Genomic DNA, 25,439 nt, shown 5'->3' with positions numbered 1-25,439 from the left:
TTAGAGCTGAGGGGAATCTCATTGTCATCCCAAATGGACCTCTACCCCAGGCAGCAAGAAATGGTCCCCTCCTCCACTTTGTGCACTATTCCGTTCAGGTACGCAGCCAACTCCTTCAGGGAGACAAAAGACTACAGAACTTGTATCCACTATTAGGCTCTGAGGCCAAAGTGGTTTAGACTTGGGCACCTAAAATTAGGCACCCAAATCCATATTTAGTCAAATACATGGTTTGATTTTTACAGTATCCCTTAATAAAGGGGAGAGGGAGAGCTTAGTGGTTTGCGCATTGGCCTGCTAAACCCAGAGTTATGTGTTCAATCCTTGAGGAGGTCACTTAGGAATGTATGGCAAAATCAGTACTTGGTCCTGCTAGTGAAGGCAGGGGGTTGGACTCAATGACCTTTCAGGTCCCCTACAGTTCTATGAGATAGGTATATCTCCATATATTATTTAAAATTAGGGGGAGGGATCACTCAGTGGTTTGAGCATTGGCCTGCTAAACTTAGCATTGTGAGTTCAATCCTTGAGGGGGCCATTTAGGGATGTGGGGCAAAACTCTGTCTGAGGATTGGTCCTGCTTTGAGCAGGGGGTTGGACTAGATGACCTCCAGAGGTCCCTTCCAACCCTGATACTCAGCAATGATCTGGAAGAAAGAGTAATCAAAATGAGTAAAGAATGTTAGGTTATATTAAAAAAACCAATAGAAAATACTACTGAAAATGTTATATTACCATTATGCAAACTGCTCATACACACTTACCTTGGCTCTCATTCTCCACTGCTTTGTGCAGACATTTATACCTCTGCAAAGTTGATGTAAAATGCTAACACATGAGAATGCTAGGGTTTTGCACTCACTTTGCACAGCTGTAAACAATGACACAGAATGCAATGGATGAAGAAAAGGTTCAGAGAAAGGCAGTACATGTGATCTTATTTTGCTTTGTGATGTTGAAATTTGAAAACTCCACAACAGAGAAAAGAAGAAGTCCACAACATAGTCATTATCTTCAAAAACTAACATGTCTTATCTCTTCCTACTAGAGCAAACTGTAGTGCAGAGTGAGAGGAAGTAACGAAAACCCTCAAGAACTGTGGCATTTTTAAAGAAGAATATCCCACCAGAAAAAAAAAGGTGTGTGTGGGGGGGGAACAAATTCAGGATAGTCCAGACCAAAGTAATATTGGGAGTAGAAAGAGGATGAAACTGTAACACCAGTTTTGAACATGTACAAATTTTGGGAAAATGTGTTCTAATCTTTGCTATTGGCTTCTATTGCTACAGTACCTGAAACAAAAATCCCAGATCATGGGAAATACCCTTTAACATGGGAAAGGTCAAATCTATATCCAAATTATGTAGCCTGAACTAACCAGAAGGTAAAATATTTTTTGCCCAACACTAATCTATGTATATTTCAAATTTTTCCTAATGTAGCTGGATTTTGGGGGTTGAGGGAGAGATATCAGAATTAGAAATTTCAGATCTATATGAACCTAAGAATAGGGAGAAATAGCAAATAGCAAATAGCAAATCTATAATGACTTGACAGTTACAATTGTTAGAGAAAACTGCTAACTATATTAAAAACAAATCAATCTAAGGGATTGATTAAAATCTTATAGAAGTGGAAAGATTCTTATTGACTTCTGTGGGCTTTCTAAGTGTGTTAGAAAATAAATGTATGCCATGCAAGTACATAGCATGTCAAAAAGAGCATTACAGTTTCCAAGTCACTGATAACTCAGAAGAAAATTATCTTGTGGCCTTCAATGTGCAGGATATCAGACTAGATGATCATGATGGTCCCTTCTGACCTTAAAGTCTATGAGTCTTGAATGCTTATGGATCAGTGTCCTAACAGGTAAAGCACAAGATGGTATACTAGTTGGTGACTCCTACAGATCACCAAATCACACCAGGAACAGTATGACTGCCTCCTTATGCACCTATCTATAATGTGTAGGGGAAAAAAAGCTGTGTTATCATTAGGGATTTCAATTTATGTGACATATACGGGAGATATCATGCTACCAGTACTAAACATTCTTGGAATTTCTAACATTATACATGACAATTTCTTAACTCCAAAAGTACTGCACCCAAAATGGGGGAATTCTTTTTTGGACCTTGTCTTAAATGAAAGAAGAATTGATCTCAGAACTAAAAAATAATGGTAGTTTAGGTACACGTGATCATGACTGGATTACATTTAAAATGTCCAAACAGAATAAAACCCAGACCAGTAATATATGTACTTCGTGCTTCAATAAAACTAATTTCACAAAGCTGAAAACAATTATGAGCGAAATTAACTGAGAGGAAGAACTTAATCAAAAAAATGTGACTGATAATTGGCAACCACTTGTTAGATGCCCAAAAAGTCATAATGCCACTATGAAGGAAAAATGAAGTACTAGTTAAAAAACTGACCTTATTTAGAGGGAAAGTGAAGGCAGCTATAAAAATACAAAAATAATATATAACAAATGGAAAACAGGGAAAGTTGATAGTAATGAATATAATTCAGAATATAGAAATAGTAGAAAATTGATAAGGGATGCAAAGGGACACAAGGAGAAACCTATAGCTGGCAGGATAATAAGAAGGGTTTTAAAAAATATATTAGGAACAAAAAGAATCATGACAATGGTATTGGTCCATTACTAGATGGAAATGGTAGAATTATTAATAATAATTCCGAAAAGACAGAAGTGTTCAATAAATATTTCTGTTCTGTATTTGGGGGAAAAACGTGATATAGTTTCATCATATGGTGATGATAACACTCTTTCCATTCCACTAGTATCTCGGGAAGATGTTAAACAGAAGGTACTAAAGTCAGACATTTTTAAATCAGGTCCGGGCCCAGATAACTTGCATTCAAGAGTTTTAAAAGAGCTGGTTAAGAAGCTCATTGGACTGCTAATGTTGATTTTCAACAACTTCTGGAGCACTGGGGAAGTTCCAGAAGACTGGAAGAAAGCTAATTTTATGCCAGTTTATTAAAAGGGTAAACAGGATGACCTCGATAATTATAGGCGTTTCAGCCTGACATCAATGCTGGGCAAGATAATGGAGTATGTGATATGGGATTCAATTAATAAAGAATTAAAAGAGGATAATGTAATTAATGCAAATCAACATTTTATGGAAAATAGATCCTGTCAAATTAATATATTTGATGAGATTACTAGTTTGATGGATAAAAGTAATAGTGTTGACATAATATACTGAGACTATAGTAAGATGTTTGACTAGGTTACTGCACAAAATTTTGATTAAAACACTAGAATGATAAAAACTAACATGGAACTCATTAAATTGATTTAAAATGGATAAATGATAGGTCTCAAAATGTAACTGTAAATGGGAAATCATCATCGAACAGGTGTGTTTCCAGTGTGGTTCCACAGGGATCGATTCTTGGCCCTACATTATTTAACATTTTTATCAATCACTTGAACAAAAAAATAAAGTCATCATTGATAAAATGTACAGATGACACAAAAATTAGGGGAGTGGTATATAAGGAAGAGGACAGATTAACTGATACAGAGTGATCTGGATCACTTGGTAAGCTGGGCATAAGCAAACAATATGCATTTTAATATGGCTAAATGTAAATGTATACATCTAGGAAAAAAAAAGATGTAGGCCATATTTACAGGATGGGAGCAGTGATTTGGAAAAAGATTTTGAGGTTATGATGGATATCAGCTGAACATGAGCTCCCAGTGTGATGCTGTGGCCAAAAGAGCCAATGTGATCCTGGGATGCATAAAAAGGGGAATTTTGAGTAGGAGTAGAGAGGTTATTTTACCTCTATATTTGGCACTGGGGTGACCACTGTGGCAATATTGTGTCTAGTTTTGGAGCCCACAATTCAAGAAAGAGATTGATAAACTGGAGAGAGTTCAAAGAAGAGCCACAAGACATGTTAAAGGATTAAAAAATATGCCTTTTAGTGATAGACTCATAGATCACAATCCATTTAGCTTAACAAAGAGAATGTTAAGGGGTGACTTGACAACAGACATTAAGTATCTAAAATAGGGAACAAATATTTAACAGGCTTTTCAGTTTTGCAGAGCAAGGTATAATAGGATCCACTGGCTGGAAGCTGAAGCTAGACAAATTCAAACTGAAAATAAGGCATACAGTTTTAACAGTGAAAGTAATTAACCATTAGAACAATTTGCCAAGGGTTGTGGTGGATTCTCCATCATTGACAATTTTTAAATCAAGATTAGATTTTTTTTTTAAATAGCTATTTTGGGGAAGTTCTGTGGTCTGCGTTATGTACAGGAGGTCAGACTAGATGTTAACAATGGTCCCTTGTGGCCTTGGAATATATGAATCTATAAAAATTTCATTTTTATTTTTCAACTTGAAACAGGCTTGAGTTAGCCTTGTGTGACTTACAGCAAGAACTAGGAAACACCTCAAAGAGTACTAAAGACTGCTTTTGTCTCACAAGATTTTTCTTCCTTTCTGACAGTAACAGTGAAAACAAAAAAAGTAGTTATCTACTCTGTATTCTCTCTGCCTCTTGCTTGAATTACCAAGTCACTCTGTATTTGTCTCAATTTTAATCTATAGAAACATAGAGCAGGCACAGCAACTAATGACAAAACATGGAAAAATATTTTTTCCAAATATGAATTATATATTTGCATTGTATAAAACCTTATTTGCACATTGTGAAAATATTATTTATTTTTGGTGTGAAGTCCCATATGCCATTGCATGCTCACTCTTGTCTCATTCAAACTAGAAATTTTAAAATTAATGTGACTTCTGGTTTTACAATGGCATGAGCCTTCTTGCTATGATCCTTCTTCCAGATTTAGAATAAGGTTTCAAAAGGTAATTTAGCTCAGAAAATTCAACATGTACAATAGCTACCTTTCTTATGGACCTGTTTATGATGAGTTGCTTCTGATTAATGTCAGATTATGCCATCATGACTTCTTGCAATTTTGCCATGGATCATTAGACTGCCTTCCAGTCTTGGACCTGATTAACTCCGAGGATGGTGTAAATTGCTGTCATTAAACAGCCTGACTCACAAGATCTTTCACTACACACCTTCCAACTTCTGCAAAAAATGAGACATGGCCCTTCAGACAAGAGTCTTCTTCACTGTACAACCTTCACAGATTCCTCCCCATAGCAGGTCCATCCTGTACACTGAATGAGGCAGGGGTCCTGTAGAAAAAAGTAATATGTGATCATGTAATTAACAACTGTTAATGCATAGGCAGCCAAATTTATGATGCCCAGGCAACCTTAGTTCTAGTATTTCCTAACTTTTGAGTGCTTGACTCTGCAATAATGTTCTTTTAACATTTTTTAGGTATAATTTCATAGGTTTTTAAAAAAAGCAAACTGAAAAAGCAAAAATTACATCATGTGGAATCCATCATAGTCACACCTACATGGTTCATCAGCAGGGTTGGAACCTTTTGATCAGTGGTGGGCAGCCTGCGGGCTGCACGTGACCCATCAGGGTAATCCGCTGGCGGGCCACCAGACAGTTTGTTTACATTTGCAGGGCTGCCTGCAACTCCCAGTGGCCGTGGTTCGCCGTTCCCAGCCAATGGGAGCTGTGGGAAGCGGCAGCCAGCACGTCCTTGCTTTTCATGTGCTATAATATATATTCTGCTTACTGTATTTTTCACTCCATGCATCTGATGAAATGAGTTTTAGCCTATGCAAGCTTATGCCCGAATACATTTTTAGTCTCTACAGTGCCACAAGGACTCCTTGTTGTTTTTGCTGATACAGACTAAAATGGCTACCACTCTTCTACCACATGAGTTTGCATGATTATATTACTCCAAAGTGGTGATCAACTCTGCTCTGACTGAATTTAATGGGAATCTAGGCAATGGCTTCAAAGAAAGCAAGATTACTAGGGAGCAGTCCAGTTTAGTCACTGGTCAACTCCTGTTCTGTAAATATGGTTTTGGAAAGACAGCAAAGCACGTTTAATTCATTCTAGGCAGATGAATGATCTACTTGTAATTTAGGGCTGGCCTGGAATTGTAGCAGTTCAGTAGCCAGTTACCTAACCAGGAGTTCAGACAGTGAAAAGTAAGGGCAAAAATAAATTTATTTCTTGCCATTTGTCTTTTTGGATGTTAGTTTGAATCCTTATGTTAAATATTCCTGGCTTTGTACTCTGGCTATTGTGGTTAAATAATTAAGTTTGTCTTGGTTGCTAGGTTTTTAGCATTAACTCTGTCTTTTTGTTTTCTCCTTCTCTTGGGAATTTTGACATGTGTCAAGAGTGATTTTAGTGGCCAGATTTTCAGAGGTGCTGAAGACAATTTGCAAAATATGTTTTCATATGCACACTGGAAGCTACATTTGCAAAACATGTACAGGTATTTGCATATGCAATTTTGCACCTTGTCATTATGTATTTTGCAAGTGCAGCTGTTTGCACCTGTATATTCTGTAGGCAAAACATTACTGAAAACCTGGTCCTATATGACGTTTCCTTGTGTATAATTGCTTTCTTTTATTCTGACAGGACATCTTCTCTTTCTCATTTTCTGGGATGCAACAAGTTGAGTTTCTGGCCTTATCATTTTGCTGAGTACTATAAACCACCATTTCCACGTGTTGGATTTACATCAACAAAACTTTCTTATGTACTACATTAGCAACATACTCATTAGACTTACTGTTTAATGTAAAAAGTAGAAGGAATTTCAGCAAGTGTCCTTAATACTCAGGGCCAGATTCTCAGCTAGTGTACATTAGTGATGTCAATAAAGCTACACTGAGGCACATGAGGTGAGGATCTGGCCTTTTATGTACTTCCTTACTTTAGCTTTGCTGGTGATGGTGGAACGCAGTTCTAAAATGCACCATTTGACTCTCTCAACTTTTTAAATAAACAAACAACAAAGCTTCAGAGAGATCCAAAATTGTATTGAGAGCTAATCCCTGATTGTTGTTCTATTATTTACCTACATTCCTATTCTGTTGCAATAGGAACAGACAATTCAATGTAATAAGAGACAAGATGGGAGAGGTAATATCTTTTATAGGACCAACTTCTGTTGTTGAAAGAGACAAGCTTTCTAGCTGCACAGGGCTCTCAGAGCACCTTGTCTCTCTTACAGCCTAGGACCAACGGGGCTTCAGAAACACTGCCTAATTAAGTGTAATGTAATGTATTTGTTTGTGGTTTTTACAGCTCTATTCTTGTTGTAAAGACATTTTTTACTGGTTGTTTTTCTGAAAATGGAGCCCACTAGATGATTTTTCTTATACCTTCAAAACAGTAAGACTGGATATGGAGATAGCCACAAACCAGAAGATGTATCCCTGGATAAATTGTGTACTTAGGTCAATGTTTTCTGTGATGTCTGGGATTGTTACTGCATCAGTCATTTTAAATAATTATTGCTCCAACATCACTTCCATAGTGTCACTTTCAACAGTGACATTTCTGTGAATGTATTTAGAGAAAATACTATTGGGAGAATAGGTCAGGTATTCATAATGATCCATGTTGAAAAGTCCAGAACCTGAAGCAGGTCAAACGAGGTGAAGTCTGTCTCTATTTACGGTCTCTATTCTCTTCCTCCCTGAAGCGATCCGTTTGGTGATTTACTTTGATACCACGTGGGATCATGAGAGTAGAGGCAGCTGTAATATTCCTCTTTCATTTTATTACTAACATTTGCCTTCAGGAACTCACAATTTCTATTAGGAATAGAGTGTTACGGTAAAATATTGCCGAAGGCATAGAGAATTAAAGACTCATCCCCAAGGAAGTGTGCCTGGCACAAAAATAATCTGTTTCATCCTTTCCATCAAATGAGATTTGCCAGACATCGCTTGCCTATCATTTCAGATTAATTTCCTCCGTCCGAGTCCCCATATGCAAAAGCCCAGTTCCCGTCGTGAGCAAACTAACCTTTGCACGCGTGAGGCCAATGCAGGACAGTCAGAGAGATCTGGAAGGAAAACCTTTGGCAGTGCAGCAGCTCAAGTTTAATCGTGCGGAACAGGTCCCAGACCTCAGATCTAGCCCGGTCCTACCTGCACATCGCGGTGTGGGTGTGTGTGGGAAATAGGGAGCAAGTAGCAGACATTCATGCTATAAATGGAAATCCTAACCCCCAAACGCTATTTTAGTCTACATATAGATGCTATACCTTTAATTCCCCCCACTTCCCGGAACTAGCCTACAAGGAATCACAGGATTGCAGTCATTTTTATAGTTGCCATACCTACTGGTTAAATGGTAGTATCTGCTAATTGTTATAATCTCTCTCTCTCATACAGACTTGTGACAAATGCAAATACAGTCAGGTGGGGAAAGGGCAGCAGGAGGCAGGGAGATCCCGCTTATATTACAACTTTGGATGCGTACGGTGACAAACCACTCACGCATCATCCCCTGCGACTGTGACTGACTACAGTGAGCCAATTAATCAACATCCCTCACTAAACTTTTAACTTTCACGGTTGGCGTCGTGATAAAAGCGTTTGCAGGATCACCTGGGAGGGAGCTCATCCCCAATCCGCGCAGCTGCAGCAGGGCTGTCTGAGTTCATAGTCCCCTGGCGGTTACGGGCTGCTATCTGCGGATTTGTCGTTACAAACTTTCCATCCTGATCTGAAGCGATGATTTTTTTTTCTGTTTTGGGTTTGCCCCATGACCGCACACGTGTTTGTTAACCCCCCGCCCCAACCAGCTCCCGCGGGCAGTGAAAACCGCCCACAGCCACAAGAAGGGAATTAGGGTAAGGGAGGCAGGTAAACTTTGGTGCTACCCGTTTGGCCGATCAAGCTGCTCGCTTGCTGGCAACCAGCCGGTGGAAAGAGCCGGGGCTGCTGCAGCAGCACCAGGAGACGGCAGCCCCCGTGCGCATCCCGCAGCGGCGGCGGCGGGCGCAGCTTCGTCGCCAGCCGGGGCTGGACTGAAGCAGCCGGGCCCCAGCGGGCTCTGCTGCTGTTGCTGCCGCAGCCTCCGCCGCAGTAGGAGTCGCGGCCCGCGGGGGAGTGGAGGCGAGAGGAAGAGGATGGAGCCGCGGGCTGCTGCTGCTGGAGACAAGCCCAGCGAGCCCGAGCCTGCGGCTTCCTTCCAGGCCCGGCTCTGGAAGAACCTGCAGCTGGGCAGCAAAGCCAGGAGCGGCCGGTCCGGCGCGGAGCGCCGCACTGCAGAGCCCCAGCCCTCGGCCGCGCCTCCTCCGGGCGGCAGCAAGGGAGACCCGCTGCCCGGCGCCAGGTGGAGCGGCTTCAAGAGGCGGAAGCAGGTGCTGGACCGCGTCTTCTCCTCCTCCCAGCCCAACCTGTGCTGCTCCTCGGCCGAGCCGCTGGAGCCGGGCGGCGAGTCCGCCTCCACCCTGCGCCGCCTCCGCGAGCACCTGCTCCACCAGGGCAAGGGGCAACAGCCGCCCGGCCGCCCTGACGGCTCTCCCGCCGCCTCCTCCTCCGCCGCCTCCTCGCTCTGCTCCTCGCCGCTGCCCGCCGCTGCCCCCGCCCGCGCGGACAAGGCAGGCGGGGAGGAGGGACGCCGGCCCGCGGCACACCTGTCCCACCAGAAGAGCTCCTCTCTGCCCGGCACCACCTGCCTGGAGCAGTTACTGCAGGACGAGCCCAGCGCCGAGCGGAGCGAGGACGAGGGAGCCGAGGGTAGCGCGGTGAGTTCCTCCCCGCACCACGGTACCACTGACAGCTCCGGCTGAGGGGGCGGGAGAGGGTCCTGTGGTCTCCAGCCCGGGGCCACGCTCAGGGCTTCAGTCCCTACTGCCCCGCAGCTTGGCCGAAGTGTGGGCGGGAAACAGGCGCCTCTTGGGTCGGTAGCATTCCCCTTCCCCCCGCTCTGAAAAGGTGTTAATGGGAGAGCAGGTGCAAGGCAGAGGAAAGTCAGGCCCCTCGCTCCACGGGAGGTGTAGGAAAACCCAGCTCACTTAAAACGCCCTAGAAAGAGAGGCAAACTTGCTTGAGAGAGAAGAGGTGCAAGCTTCACTCTTGTCAGCTGTGTGTCTTGCACCTGCACACACGAGGGAGAGCCTCAGGCTGTGGGAGGAGTGTGTGTTTGCACCACTGTTTAAATTGAATGTATAGTGGGCACTGTGTATTTAAGAGGAAAAGTGAGTGTAGAGGTGATTGTCAAAGATATCAGGTGGGGGCAAAGTAATCAGCACCATCATCTGGTGCACTGAATGGTCTTCTCTCTTCACAGTACAAATGATTTGAATATCATTGTGATTTCCTGGCTTGTGTTGTGACAGATTTGTTACCAATCTGCCTGAGATGTCAGGTGATCAGGCTGAGGCCACAGGATTGTTAGGGGAAGAGATGAGGGAGGACACCAAGTGTCTAAGTTTTAAAGTTTTATTAATAAAATAACAGCAGAGAGTGCTGGGGGTTCCCCATGTCACTCAGAGGAAGGAAGAAAGCATTAGTGCCCCAAGCCCTAACCCACTTTCATACTTACACCTGCACTACCTGAGGCTGGCCAAGCCTGGGTGTAATGTAGGAAGGGCGGGGGAAGGGTGGACGGGAGTTCTTATCCCATGCATGGGTCATCCAGGGTCCACTGTTGATCTCGGACTTGCTTTCGCTCTCAGCAGTGTTTTTAAGTCCTGGGTTCTTTTGGCATTTCATTCAGGGACCTCTGTTCCTTGTGCTCTTTGTACCAGTCCAGACTGGCTTTTTGCGGTGTCCTCAGCTTTCCCAAAACACACCAGCTTCAGGGATGCAAGACTCTGTTTTCCTCCTCTCTGGCCTTCACTGTCTCACCAGTTTTGCAATCCCCTGCCCAGCTGACCTCCCCTCCTCCCCACCCCTTTTCCTACAGTTGGTTGGGTAAGATGTAGATGTGGCTGCATGTTTCTTGGCTGCAACAGCATTAGCGACATACATTGCTGATCTGCCTCCCATGGGGACCCCCGGAAGGAGGGGGCCATTGGGGTGTGACATTATAAGGAAATAATTAAAAGCAAAATGCGCCCCCCCCATACTGTGGGCCACCTTCTGCTCTGTGTAAATCTGAAGTCCTTTATTCAGGCCAAATTACCATTAACAAAAATTGAAGTTTTGTGTGTGTATTTGGGGATTGTGCCTTGTATAATGCTAACTGTACATCTTCTAGGCTTCGATCCTGTCACATGAAATGTGTAGGCATAGGGTTCCATGTTCATAGGTTGGCTTGCAGCTTTTGGAGTCTTAGAAAAGTTGTGACTGGGGAACACAAACTCTGGCTCTGATCCTACAACCACTTAATAAGAACATAAAAATGGCCATATTGGATCAGACTAATGGTCCATTTAGCCTAGTATGCTGTCTTCCCACAGCAGCCAATGCCAGGTGCTTCAGAGGGAATGAATAGAACAGGTAGTCATCAAGTGATCCATCTCATGTCACCTGTTCTGAGGTTCTGGCAAATAGAGCATGGTTTTCCATCCCTGCCCATCCTGGCTAATAGCCATTGATGGATTTATCCTTTATGAACATTTCTAGTTCTTTTTTTGAGCCCTGTTATGGTCTTGGCCTTCACAACATCCTTTGACAAAGAGTTCCACAGGTTGACTGCATTGTGTGTAATTTCATGCATGTAAGTAGTCCTATTTAATTACATAGGTTCATAAAAAACTTTTAATTCAAAGTTAAACACCTGTAAGTGGTTGTAGGATCTGGGCCTTTTCAGGAGTAATCTGTTAATCAAACATACTGGTGATATCAGGCCATGTCATGACAGTAACTCTGCTAAAATAATTCTGTATGCCTTACTATGGGCTTGTCTACACAGGAAACTTTTCCAGTTGCACTGATATAACTATACCAGTATAGTTAAATTGCTATAATCATACTGGTGTAACTCCACCATGTTGATGCTCTTGTTCTGGAATAAGAATGGAATTGGTTTAAACTACACCACAAAAAGGCAGTGACATAAGCTAAATCAGAAAAGCATTCTCATACCCTCATAAGAGCATTCACAGGGAGTTATACCAGTATAATTCAAGTGGTTTAAATTCACACCCTATCTTATACTTGTGTAATTTTCCCATGTAGGAAAGCCCTGTGTCTGTTCCAGCCTGATGTGCCCCATTTACTTTAATTTATTGGCATTGCTTTTGTTGGGTAACTTCTTTTCTCGCATAATATAGAAAAGTGAACCTGTTTTGTGCATATGTACAAATACCAGCAGCACAAATAGCATCTGTGATACAAGTTATTTCTAAATATATATATGAACTTGCAGAATATTTGTCAGACACTACTAGCAAATATTTCACGCATACTGCAGTAATTTCAGGCTGAAATAGTCATTTTTCTCATGATTGGAGAAGGTGTTGTTCAAACTGACAGCCATAAGAGTGATTGCTTTGAAGTTAAGTGATGATGCTTGTTGATAGGTCTGTCAACTCCTACAATGGATTCTCTAGTACAAAAGTTCAGGATATGTGAGTCAATCTGGAGTTAGTATATGTCTAAGCAATCAAATACTTTTGCAGAAATAATTATGTGACAATATGGTACAAGAATATATAATTCTTCTTTGATCTTTAGCTATGGAAGAAATGAGTAACTGAATTAAAAGGTGCACTTTAATTTTTGAGTGTCAGGAAGAATCTAGTGTGTGTGTGTGTGTGTGTGTGTGTGTGTGTAAAATATATTTGTTTTAGTCAGCACTGAACAAATTCTGGCCCTGATTCTGCAAAGACTTGTGTGTTCTGAACTTTATGCCATTGAAGTCAATGGGACTCCTTATGTGTAAAAGTTCATTATTTGCAAAAATCTGTGCAGAATCAAAGCCTAAGCTTAACTTTAACCATATGTCTCAGTCCCATTGACTTCATTGAGTTGTAAGTGCTCTGCTGAATCAAGGCCTTTATATAGCTTCCCAGTGTTTGAGAGAGATCAGGAAACTTAAGTTACTTTGGCTTCTTGCTATCAGAATCAAAATCACTTCTAAGCAAGAGTTTATAAAATGGATATTTCTCTTTAGTGACTTTCATCATTGAAGATCATTACAAGGACTAACTTTTAAAAAAGTTAACTCTTTGGAATGAGTGGAAATTTTCTTGAATTGGGTGATAATTTTAGTGTGATTGGGAAAATTTAGGGAGGAAGACATAGGTATCATACCTAGACTTGTCAAAACAGGACAAAATTGCAGATAATGAATGAGTGGTTATTGCGTAAAAAGCTGAATTTCATGAGGAAGTTCTATAAAATGCAATACAATTTATTTAATTTTAAATACAACTATAGGTGTCCCTCCACTGCTCTGGATTACATGAGTTGTATAATTACAACAGCTGGAGTATATTTTACCCTTTTACAGTCTACTGTATTTGGCAATTTAAAAACATTCTCATGATAAGCATGAAAATATTTCTCAACATAGTTCTGCTTAATTTGATGTTTTGGCAAGGGAACTATATACATCTTTCATATGTTTTGCAATATTAAGTCTGCTCAAGAGGGAGAGCCTCACTTTAAGAGGCTGGGTCATAACATTTGTAAAACAGTGCCATGTAAGCAAAGTAGACTGGTGCCCAGGAGTGGATTCACTATGAAACAAACCATGTGGTGACATGGGGCCCCCAACAACAGAGGGGCCTCCAAAATGCAGGACAAATGTCTGACAACCTGTCCCTGAGTCACGGCCGGCAACGCAGCAGGGCTCAGGCAGGCTGCCTGCATGCTGTGGCCAGTGGCCCCACGCTGCTCCCGGAAGTAGCCAGCTGCTGGCACGTGTCTGCGTGCCCCTAGTGGGGAGAGGAGGCGGGTCCATGTGCTACCCAGACCTGCTTGCCTCCTCCCTTCAAGGGGAGTGCAGAGACAAGCCAGCAGCAGGGTTAAGATGGCCCCCTGTGTGTGTGTGTGTGTGTGTCTCCCCGCATGCTGCCCCCGCCCTGAGCGCTGACACCGCAGCTCCCATTGGCCGGGAACTGCAGACAATAGGAGCTGCAGGGGCGGTGCCTATGGGCAGGGCCGGTGCAAGGATGTTTCACGCCCTAGGCGAAACTTCCACCTTGCGCCCGTGCCCCAGCCCTGAGGCGCCTTGCTGCCGCCCCCCCCACGGCAGCTCCCTCCCTCCGCCCTGAGGCGCCCCCCCCCGCCCCAGCTCACCCCTGCTCCAAGCACGAGCACCCTGTCTCTGCTTCACTTCTCCCGCCTCCCAGGCTTGCGGTGCCTAAGTTGATTGGCGCCGCAAGCCTGGGAGGCAGGAGAAGTGAAGCAGCTCACCCCTGCCCCGCCTCCTCCCTGAGCACGCCGTGGCTGCTTCACTTCTCCCGCCTCCCAGGCTTGCAGCGCCAATCAGCTTAGGTGCTGCAAGCCTGGGCGGTGGGAGAAGTGAAGCAGCCATGGCATGCTTGGGGAGGAGGCGGGGCAGGGGTGAGCTGAGGCGGGGAGTTCCCCTGCATACCGCCCCCCTCTTACTTGCTGCAGGCGGCCCTCCCTGTGCTCCCCTGCCCCAGCTCCCTCTGCCTAAATGCAGGCGGTGACCAGGGTGGCCGAAGATCCGGCTGCCGTGGTTGCTGCCAAAGAAAATGGTGCCCCCCAAATCCTAGTGCCCTAGGCAACCGCCTAGGTTGCCTAAATGGTTGCACCGGCCCTGACTACGGGCAGTGGCGTGTGGAGAGCCTCTGCACCCCGTCTCCCCCCAACACACCTGGAAGCCGCTGCCAGAGAGAGATATGTGCCGGTCGCTTTGGGAGCTGCCTGAGGTAAGCACTGTCCCCCTCCAGTACCCCAACCCCCTGCCCCAATCATGGTACCTCACTTTATTTTCATTAACTTCCCATTACTTAATATAGGAGGAGAATGAAGGAAAAAAGAATGAGAAACAAGGGGAGATAAGAGAGAGAGTGTTCTTTTTCTTGGCTGGATCTCGAAGGGGGGACCTGAAAATGAAGCTGTGCTGGTGCCCTCAACTGAGTTAGTGGCTTCTTTCTAACTTTGGCCTCATTAATGAAATATAGGGTTTTTTAATAAGTCTAGATGCATTCTCTAGCTTCTAGGATTCACTCAGGCTGTTCTTGCACTGCAAGGACATAATTTATTATTGCTTGTTTGTTCTAATGTTTGTGGCAATAAAAATCAATACAGTAGTTGTGGCACTGCTCATAATTTTTTAGTTAGATAGCTGAATAAATACTGAATAAATAAAAACTCCCTAAAACACTGTGTTTGGGTACTTTGTAGGACATTCAGTCAAGACGATAACCTTTCAAAGAAATGGAAGCTGAATTTCAAATAGCAGATTTCTCACATTTCTAAAATAGCAAAGCCAAAAAAGCAAACCTTAAGGGCATAATCCTACTGTCACATACACCAATTTAATTTTACTGGCTTCAGTGGAGTTATACAACAGAGAGTAATAACAGAGTCAACCTATAAAACAGAATCAAGCCATAAACTCGGTCAATGAAAGAATGCCCATTTATATCAGATGGTCTCTGATTAATGGGTCTGATACAGAGCATATGAGTCCCATCAAAGTTGATCAGAGTTCTGTGTGTGGAATAACTTCAGGATTGATTTCCCACCCCTCCACCCCCTGCCTTTAAAGTATTAATTAATATAACCATGTATAATTTAGGGAGAAAAAACAAAAGTACTTTTTCTTTTTTTAATACTGTTTTAAGGACAAATTTTGTTCAGTACCTTGTATCACTGGGCCCTTTACTTGTAGAAGTTGTCATAGTTCTACAGTAAAAACCAGGAATATAGAAATATGACTCCTCAAAAAAAAAAAAGTACAAGTATTGCATCTTTATAATTAGAGGACATGGTCTTGGGCACGTTTCATCTTTAATTAGCAAAAACAGTTTGTTTTTTATCTTTTAGACAATCTATTATTAATTATTTACTCTGTCTATACTATCAGTGTGCATGACACCTCACCAGGAGAATAAAGATGCAGTCCATGACCTGAGGAGTTAAAATCTAATGCCCTGAACCTGCACAAAGAGCTGCATTGGTGTAGGGGGGTGTACCTGGTGGGCTCTCTTTGCAGGATCGTGGCTTAGGTAAGTGGTGTCATATCTTTTCAGCATAAGGAATGAATGTGATATTATTTCACAAGGTCAAGAGGCCACAGTCAATACTTCATGCCTATTCTTTGCCCTGTTCCACTTCCTCTGCTTGACCTAAGTTCCAGCAATTTTAGCTAGCTGGTGTAAGATCGTGAGCTGCGGAGGTTAAAGTAAGTAAAGGGAGCACAACTACTTCTTCGCTGCTAAAAGCGGAGGGAGGGTTCCCTCCTTGCCCTGGCTTGGGTAATTAGCGCTCTCTATCCAGTGCTCTCTTGTCTAGTGTAGTAATCAGCCCCCTCCTGTTTCAATCCTGTTTAACGACCGGGGAGCTGTAACTGGTCATTTGTTCTCAGCTTCCTTTTTTTTTTTCCTTCCATCTTCTGGGCTGTGGTGGATGGCTGTTAGAGGAAGAGGAGCCAATTTTTACAGTAGTGTTCTAAGTTCAGGTGGACCCAACTGAGTTCCTATACTGTCCTCCCTGTGGCTCCCCAGCCAGGCATGGCAACAGGCAACAATTTACTTTTTGGGATACCAGAGAAAAACCAGAGGGCATGAGTTTGTGCCAACAGAACCTCCTATCAGTTAACAGACAAGTGTAAGATAAAGGAGTGGGGAATTCCTCTCTTCAGAAAGCGGTTGCAATTTCTGAAGGCTCTCTCTTTCCCTAGGACTTTAATGTTACCAGTGGATGAGTCTAGATTCTGGAATCTCCTCCAGTTATGCAGTTCTGACAGAAGATGTTCCCTTTAGCAGCGTGAGCTGTATTTGTCTGTTTCTCATCTTTTAGGCTGTCTTTGATCTGTGTCTGTCTTCACAATACTTTAACTGTATGCACTTATAATTTATCTTAAAATCAAAAGACAGTACAGCACAACCGTATTTAATCAAGTACAAGTTCACTTGTGCTTATAATTAACTAAAGCTGGTTCCTGGAGTTTTCAAAGCGGATCACTTGCAAAATTGGCTGGCTAGCATTTAAATTTCTTCCCCATCCTCTGGGGTGGGGTAACCAGAGCAGAGATATTTCAAAGCCAGCTAGCAACTCTTCTTGTCCTCCATAACCTCATTTATTTGGAACTTTCATTTCTCCCCCACCCTTGAAATCTTTGTAGTTATGGGGTTGTAATTTACCTGCCCCCCCCAATGCATTTGGGGGAATGAATGGCTCATTAGAAAGTCAGGATTGGAACACAGTGTGGGGTAAACAGGTTACTTCTATCTTTAGATATTGCAATCCTATATCTTTTACTTTTCCTGTTTTTGGCAAAATTACAGTAGTACTTGTGAAAGATGAATTGAATACAATTGTATTTACAAAAAAGCCTTATGCAGTGTTTTACCGCAATTGTTACATCATGGTAGTTAACAACCAAGTTCTTCAGTGATCATTGCTGAATCTCTTATTTTCTATAGTAGTAGCATCTATAAGGAAACATTTTTTAACAAGGGGATTAACTCCTTTGGCCAGCAAGGCATGGAAAAGAATAAGGTTTGTTACTGTAGAACTGTTCCATGTGTGCTCTGTAGGTACTGAGTTTTTTTTTTTTAAATTCATGCTTGATCTACAATTTAAAGTGAAAGGTCTAAAGCAATATGCTACTATGGTAGAATTTTAGGATTTTTTTTCTCTGAGCTTCATCTTGCCTATGATGGAGTCATCTGCCTCTTTAAGGGTCAGTGGCCAGTCAGCTGTATAAGGACAGCTGTTTGGCCTTGGTAGAGGGCATTATCAGTCCCAACTGGGAAGGGTCTAGGTGATTACTATAAAGGCTGAAAAAAGAAAAGAGATACAGGAAGCATGCTGGCTTTTGGGATAAGTCCTGGAATGTATAAGTCCTTAAATAGCAGGTGTCCCAGTATGTTGCCTGTGGGAGAACTGGGGAAACCTGCCAGGAGTAGAGAGGGTCCAACAAGGAAGATGTGTGCCAGTGAAATGGTTTAGCTATTGAACTGTTTTTTGTTGTGGGTTTTTTTTGTTTGTTTGTTTTTTGCTGAAGACTGTTAATGGCACCCATAAATGAAGCCCTGAGGAAAAGGGCCTCATCCAGACTCAGGTTGTGGTGCCAGTCCTTCCTGGGCTGGGAGAGACAAGGCAGCAGCCTACACTGCCATTTCGTTGAAGTGCATATAGAAAAGTTGTTAGAACTCTAAGTAGGAATCGTCTCTGGCTATCATTTCATTGCAAAGAAAAGTGCTTTTTAGCACTTAAAAATATCAGCACACTCAGTTTTTAAAACTGACTGTGTCTCTAGTGGCGTCCTGCAGTGATTGGTTCTTGGCTCTACTCTCAAACACTTTATCAATGACCTGTAAGAAAACATAAAATTATCACTGATAAAGTTTGCAGATGACACAATGATTGGAATGGTAAATCAGGAAGAAAAGTCAACTGATAGTGATCTGGATCACCTGAAAGTGGGGCGGAAGCAAACTGTGTATTTTTAATACATCTGGGAACAAAGAATGTAGGCCATACTTACTCTTTCACAGGATAGACTCTCCCATCTTGTGACTCTGAAAAAGATTTAGGGATAAAAGTATATATTAGCTGAATATGAGCTCTGTGTGATGCTGGCCAAAAGATTCAATATACTCTTTGGATGCATAAACAAGGGATTCTTGAGTAGGAGTAGAGAAGTTTTTACCTCTCTATTTGGCACACTCCAATGTGCTGCTGGAATATTGTGTCCAGTTCTGGTGCTCACAATTGAAGAAGGATGTTGATAAATTGGAGAGAGTTTGGAAAAGAGCCATGAAAATGATTAAAAGATAGATTCAAAGAGCTCAATCTATTTAGTTTAACAAAGAGAGGGTTAAGGGGAGAGTTGATTAGTCTATAAGTACCTACATGGGGAACAAATATTTAATTATGGGGTCTTCAGTCTATCAGAGAGAGGTGCGACAGTGCCCACTGGCTGGAAGCTGAAACTAGACAAATTTGGGCTGAAAATAAAGTGTAAATATTTAACTGAGTAATCGACCATTAGAACAAATTACCAAGGGTCCTGGTGGATTCTGCTTCACTGACAATTAAGTCAAGACTGGAGGCTTTTCTAAAAGATCTTATCTAGGAATTATTTTGGGGAAATTCTGTGGCCTGTGTTATGTACAGGAGTCAGACTATTGATCACAATGGTCCCTTCTATCCATGGAATCTATGAATCATACAGCTTCATTAAGTACTCCTAAATTAACTATTTTGTTTTGTGGTATGGCACAGTATACTAACAAATGCTAGATTTTGCCCTGGGATGCATTTCTGTGGAGCTCCACAAGGCTTCAGTGAGATATCTATGCAGGGCCGGCTCCAGGCACCAGCGCAGCAAGCTGGTGCTTGGGGCAGCCCATGGAAGGGGGCATCACGGCCAGGTCTTCGACGGCAGTTCCCTCAGTCCCAAATTGCCAAAGTGCCGCTGATTGTGGCTTTTTTTTTTTCTCTTCATCGCTTGGGGTGGCAAAAAAGCTGGAGCTGGCCCTGCCTCTATCTGCACATCTGAGGACAGAATTTGTCTTTCAGTCTCTAATTTTGTTACTGATTTCAGACCTCAGTGATTATATAATGTTATGAATTAGGCTATTTTAATTAAATAATAGTAAGTCCCCAATGTTATAAGCTTTAAAAATAAAAGTAGTTATTTGCATTCTCTATAAAGAGAGAAGGAAATCTAGCTGTGACTAGGGATGCTAGAACAATTTTTATAGTGGGTTGTGTGTGCTGAGAGCTATTGAATCAAACTGTAAACCCTTTATATAATGGAAACCACTTCAAGCCAGGGGGTGTGACAGCACCCATAGTTCCAGTACTTATAGCTGTGACAGACTTATGACTACACAAATTATAATTATTCCCCAATTCACTTCTGCATAGTGTTTTGTGTTGGAGTTCTTTTAGAAAAGGGTGTTACATTTACATGCATCATGTATTTATGAAATGGATAGAAATTGTGAAAGATATAGTCTGTGGATAGAATCATCTTGGTGGAATATGTTTGGTTTGGGAGCCCAAATTAAACCAGTGAAAACTTTAAATTCTTAAAACCTGGGCTGGGGTGATAGGATAAGATTTTTAGGAGGTGGCTTGAGCCAGTCACTTTATTTTAAACAAAACCTTTGAACTGGCCTTATAACAGCTAATGATGCCTGGCAGGGACTTGCATAACTCTTTGCAAATACTTTACTATGCATCGTGGTGTAAATTCAGTAACAGTGCTGCTAGAAAAATGTATTACAAAAACTTTTTTTGGAGTACTGTTTTTAACCTCAGACTGCAAGTTAAATAGCAAAATATACTGAAAGGGTAATAGTCTAATTTGTATTCCACTTGTACTTTTCATCCAGGGATCTTATAGTACTTTACAAATGTTAATCGATAGTCTCATCGCCTTGGGAAATACATAAAAGGATCACTTCACCTGCCACAGAAATGCATTCTGCTATGAGTTGGAACACAGCCAGGGGTCTGATTCTCCTCTCTCTCTCATATCAATGTAAAACAGGAGTTGGAGTTGCACTAATTTCACATAGCTGGGAGAGAAGAATCAGTCTCAAATAGTTTAGAAGCATACAATATCCAAATTAAAATGTAGGGTGAATTCTAGACAGGCCAAATGCAATTACTTGATTTGGCATTTAGTCAGGACAGGGGTAACACCCTATCTCTTATGAAGTCAGAAGGATCTTTAAACAAGTAAGATTACAAATGGTCTGGTTTGTTTACATTTTAGCCAGAAAATGGCACTGCCAGCTGCACAGTACCTTGTAATAGTACAAAACCACTTCAGTATGGAAAGTCAAGGGGAAGAGTGTCACCTACTAAATCACATCACTTCCTGCAGCAAGTAGGTATTTATTAGCAGTTTCCCAATACCATCCAAGTACCCTAACCATTATGTAAAAGCAGCAAAGAGTCTTGTGGCACCTTATAGACTAACAGACTTTTGGAGCATAAGCTTTCGTGGGTGAATACCCACTTCGTCGGATGCATGCTTCTCATAGCCCATCAGATCGCTCAAACTAATAACACAAAGTGGTATGGGTGCAGATTTCTTTATCTAGATTATATACCGTATGTTACTGAGTATGCACACGCTGTTTGTTTATTCAGACTTTGAGTGATTCTTCAAAAACCCAATTTTGTAGATTCCTTTAGGTAAGAACTAAGGGTAGAATCCATAGAGCAATTTAGGTTCCTAACTTCTTTGTAGAGTCCACCCTTAAGACTAGCTGAGTACCATGTTAGGATGTAACTTAGGTCTGCTGACAGTGATTGTGTCCTTTTCGATCCTTTGTTTAAAAACAACTTTTTGCTTTGCTATGACAGGAAATACTGCAGTTAACAAAAAGACATATCTTCATGCAAAATATAGTAAGGCTTGTTTTTTTAAAAAACTATTTACAAGCATTTTCAATGCATTTATACACATCCATGATACTACACTTTTTAGCTACTTTTCATCACAATAGTAAAAATGCTTGGCTCAAAGGAGTACACAACAAAGTCTGAAGGGTTTTTTGCTCATTATCTTACAGGCTTTCACTGCTCAAACATCGTCTGTGTGTGTGCCTTAAAACAAGAATTCATTATTAGTTGCCTCCTAATATTTTGAAATTTTCTGGAGAAGCATTGGTTATGTGATTCTTCTAAAACAACATAATGAATATTTAGCTTTCATGTAAGGCTCCCATTAGGAATGACTAATCCTAAAACTTAACAGCACCTGAGAATTAAGTGTCCTGTTGATCCACAGCGTGATAGAATAGCAGTGCAAACTTTCCAACACTACCTCACCAATGTGCCTTCAGCATAAGCTAAGGAACAATCTCCTTGCCCCACTTAGTTTTGGTTACTACTTAGCTGGGCCAGTTTAGCAAATCTGTTAAAAAAGTGAAAGGCTCTCTGGTCCAGTCCAATCCTTTAACCCATTCATAATGTTACCAGCTCTCATGACTTCATCCCCATCAATGTGACTTTGTCCCCTGCTTGGGCCAGTCTCCCGGTCAGGTGAGCAGCTCCAGCCAACTCCTCCCGCTTTCTCACCTCCCCCAGTTTCCAGCCCATCACAGGGGAAAGCCCCTTGTGATTCGATGCCTTCTCCACTTCCACAGCTCCTGGGAAGAGCAGCCATCTGCTGCAGAGGACACACAATTTTCTCTCTTGGGAGTTGGCAGGAGTTTTTGGGTAGGGGCCAGAGGGTAGAGAGCAGCTTGTACCATTCTGACATGAGGAGAGAGCAGGAAAGCCCAGCAGCTCTGCTCCCTCCTTACCCACACCCCTCCTGTGCATAATGGGCTAGTCTGTTCTTTCCTTCTTTCCCAGGCCTGGTGTTTCAGGGACAGAGAAGGGAGAGGGTGTGGAGCCCCTGTAACTGTCCCCCTCCAAACCTGAGAAGGGATGCTGCTGCAACTGCCCCGTGAGCCTGGGAGAAGGAGCAAAGAATCCTCGTAGGAGCAAGGACAGATGTGGGATGGAAGGAGGCAAAGTTGATGGGGGGGGTGGGGGGGGAGTGGAGGGCTCAATGAAATGCATAATTAAGTGATGGGCTAGGAAATAGGTAGATCTGGGGCTGGGGCCAGAATTAATTAGAAGTTTTGGGTTTGGGGAGAAGCTGGAGGCTCCACACCTTAAGGGAATCAGTGAGCATGCCTGTGACTGGCCAAAAGTGCCCCAGATGCCTGCCCTGCCCTCCCCCATGCATGCACACGCATGGTCACAAAAGGGATTCAAAAACCAAAGGACAAACCAAAATAACACAATATAACCTGTCTGTTAAAATCTGAGGACTTTTGGGCCAATATCATAATCTTTTTGGAGTCCAATTTATGATTTTTAAACTTTTGGGGTTGATAATATTGCATCCCATCCAACAGATTTGATTCTTTTAAATTAGCTTTGCAGATATTTTGTTTGTTAAATTTAAAATACATACAGACTTTTGTTCATTTCATTGTGCTCCAATATTTGTTCTTGACATGTGTCGTTAAAACAGTTTGTATCAGAAGCCTTTGATTTGTTCAAAGATGGTTCCTTCACCCACACTAATGCTATCCTATAGAATTTTGTAATACAAAATTGGATTTGGGAGCACTCGGAATATCCATTATAATATGATTTTCAGTGTTATTTTTTACAGTGGTACTAAATCCACACTGTGCTTTTTAAAATTAATGCACCATTCATTCATCACTCTTCCTGGGAAAATTAACAGCTGCAGTAAAGGAGGAGAAATTGTCCTGAATCTTCCAGTCAGTTGAAATGATGATTGGATCTGAAGAAGAGCTCTGTGTAGCTTGAAAGCTTGTCACTTTCACCAATAGAAGTTGTTCCAATAAGATATTACACCACCCACCTTGTCCGTCTGGCTGGCTGGCAATCATTTGGTGCTTTATACTTAGATTGTTTAGAACCACTGTTTTGAACTTGTAATTGAATTCTTGCTCTGATGTCTTTAAGATTAGCATGATTTATACTTGAAATGGTATTCTCATTTGATAGCTGCTGGGCATTCCATGATGTCTTGTTTTTTCACACTGTTCCTGGCTTTCTCATAAGTGGAAGCCTTTATCTGCTAAATTGATTACAATGTATAATAGCTGGGTGTCTAGTGGTGGTGACTGCTGAATGTTTAGCATAGCAATGAGCTGTCCCTTATACCAGCCAGTTAGATGTAGCTCTAAGCTACTCTTTTGCATTATAACTATTAGAATTGCATGTTTAAGAAATAGAGCTCCCCCAAAGCTGCCATCAACAAAGGAATGTAGGAATTGCTAAAGTGGATCAAACCCAATGTCCAGTATTCTGTTTAACAGTGGCCAGTACCAGATGCTTCAGAGGAAGGTGTAAGAACTCTACAGTAAGCAGATATTGGATAATCTACCCCCACCCCTCCAATAGGTATCATCCTTATTGATGATAGTTAAGCAATGTTTACCATCCCTTCCAAATTTTTTATAATTAATTATGACTAGGGGGTTGCATGCTCTGTTGCTTCTGTAGGCTGAACTCATTGCTTGCACCAGGGGCTCCTTGAACCCTTCCATTCTCCTCTCTCAAACTCCCTGTGCACCACCTTCCCTCTGTTTCAGGCACTCTGGATGCTCTCCTATTGCCCCATTATCCCCCTTTCCCTCCATTATTTTTTGTCTAGGAGATAAGGAATTCAGTGTGTTAAACTGAGATGACATGGGGGATAATGTGTTGGAAGGTGTTAATGGCTACACAAACAGGTTATTTTGTCTATAGACAATTTGAGTATGTCTACACAGCAGCTTGGAGTGTGCTTCCCAGCCCAGACTTAAGATAGAACACTAAAAACAGCACCACGGATGTTAAGGTATGGACTGTGGCTTGGGATAGCCCCTACAGCTCAGATCCAAGTGGTTAGATAAGTTTGGACTCTGGTGGCTAGCCTGAGCTGCTGCCCCCAGGCTGCAACATCCACACTGCTATTTTTTTAGCATGCTTGCTCAAGTGGAACCAGTGCAAGTCTGTCTACTGGTGCTCAGTCACATTTCCAACTGCCGTGTAGACACACCTTTTATAGATGCAGTTGAAGCTGCTGGGACTGCTAACTAAAAGCCAGAGGCTGCACATGTCCCCCGTTTTCCTTTTCTGGTTTTCCAATTTTCACCAAAACCAGTTGGGTTCTTCTCACTGATGCCTACCATATTCCCTGAAAATTTGAAATCTATTGGATAGGGCATCCAAAAGTTATTGATTTTACTTTGCCACAGACAGTTGTTGAAGCTATGAGTCTAACTACTTGTTGTGTGTTACCCTTATCAATTTTGAACTTGCTACCTTTTAAAATTTGACTGTCCCCTTGTTTTCGTGTTGATGAGAATGAGAACAGAAATTCCCAGTCTGCCTGTTCTATACCATTAATTATTTTATATACCGGTACTTTTATCATGTCACCTTTTTTATTAATTTCTTTCTCTGAACCTCCTCTAGTTGTGCAGTATCATTTGTGCGTTGACCAGTACTGCCCATTATTATAGATGACATTTCACCATTGAATTGATCTGATATGCAATCAGATGAGGTATAAAAGTTAATATTAAAAAATAAATACCCCCCCCACTCTGCACTTGGTATGCTAATACTCTTCTAATAAAATGCATGCTTTTAATATTCTGTTGAATCTAAATATTCTTGGAAGCAGTATTAAATGTAAAAATACTATCTCAATCCTATGTCAGAGAAAATAATGTGTTTGGATTCACAAACAAAATGCTAGCTCAGAAAGAGTGACTTTCCCTGTCCTGCTCTGTATCTACCTGGTCCTTTGCGACCTATTTCCATGCCTTCTATGCCCTTCCTCCCAACTTTGTGACCAACTTAGTACCCTGAACACTCTTGTTCATCATGCCCCTCTGGTCCCCTGCATCCCTGCCATTCCGATCACAT

At 42.1% G+C, this 25,439-nt stretch overlaps 1 protein-coding gene across 13 annotated transcripts in view; it reads left to right on the top strand.

Annotated features, from left to right (window-relative positions):
- The first annotated feature begins 8,529 nt into the window (after positions 1-8,529).
- MCTP1 (multiple C2 and transmembrane domain containing 1) overlaps positions 8,530-25,439 on the top strand; it is a 444,146-nt gene continuing 427,236 nt past the window's right edge. For 10 of the 13 annotated variants that reach the window (XM_039545040.1, XM_039545035.1, XM_039545036.1 and 7 more), the window contains exon 1: positions 8,903-9,676. In XM_039545040.1, the coding sequence (XP_039400974.1) occupies positions 9,056-9,676 (621 nt within the window). In that variant the 5' untranslated portion in view covers positions 8,903-9,055. Of the gene's footprint in view, positions 8,777-8,902; positions 9,677-25,439 lie in introns of those variants that run through there. The other 3 variants (XM_039545048.1, XM_039545043.1, XM_039545047.1) reach the window with 3 other exon arrangements.

This window comes from Mauremys reevesii, linkage group 6 (assembly GCF_016161935.1).
Source record: "Mauremys reevesii isolate NIE-2019 linkage group 6, ASM1616193v1, whole genome shotgun sequence".
Classification (NCBI taxonomy): Eukaryota; Metazoa; Chordata; order Testudines; family Geoemydidae; genus Mauremys; species Mauremys reevesii.
This window is presented reverse-complemented; position numbering and strand designations above follow the sequence as displayed.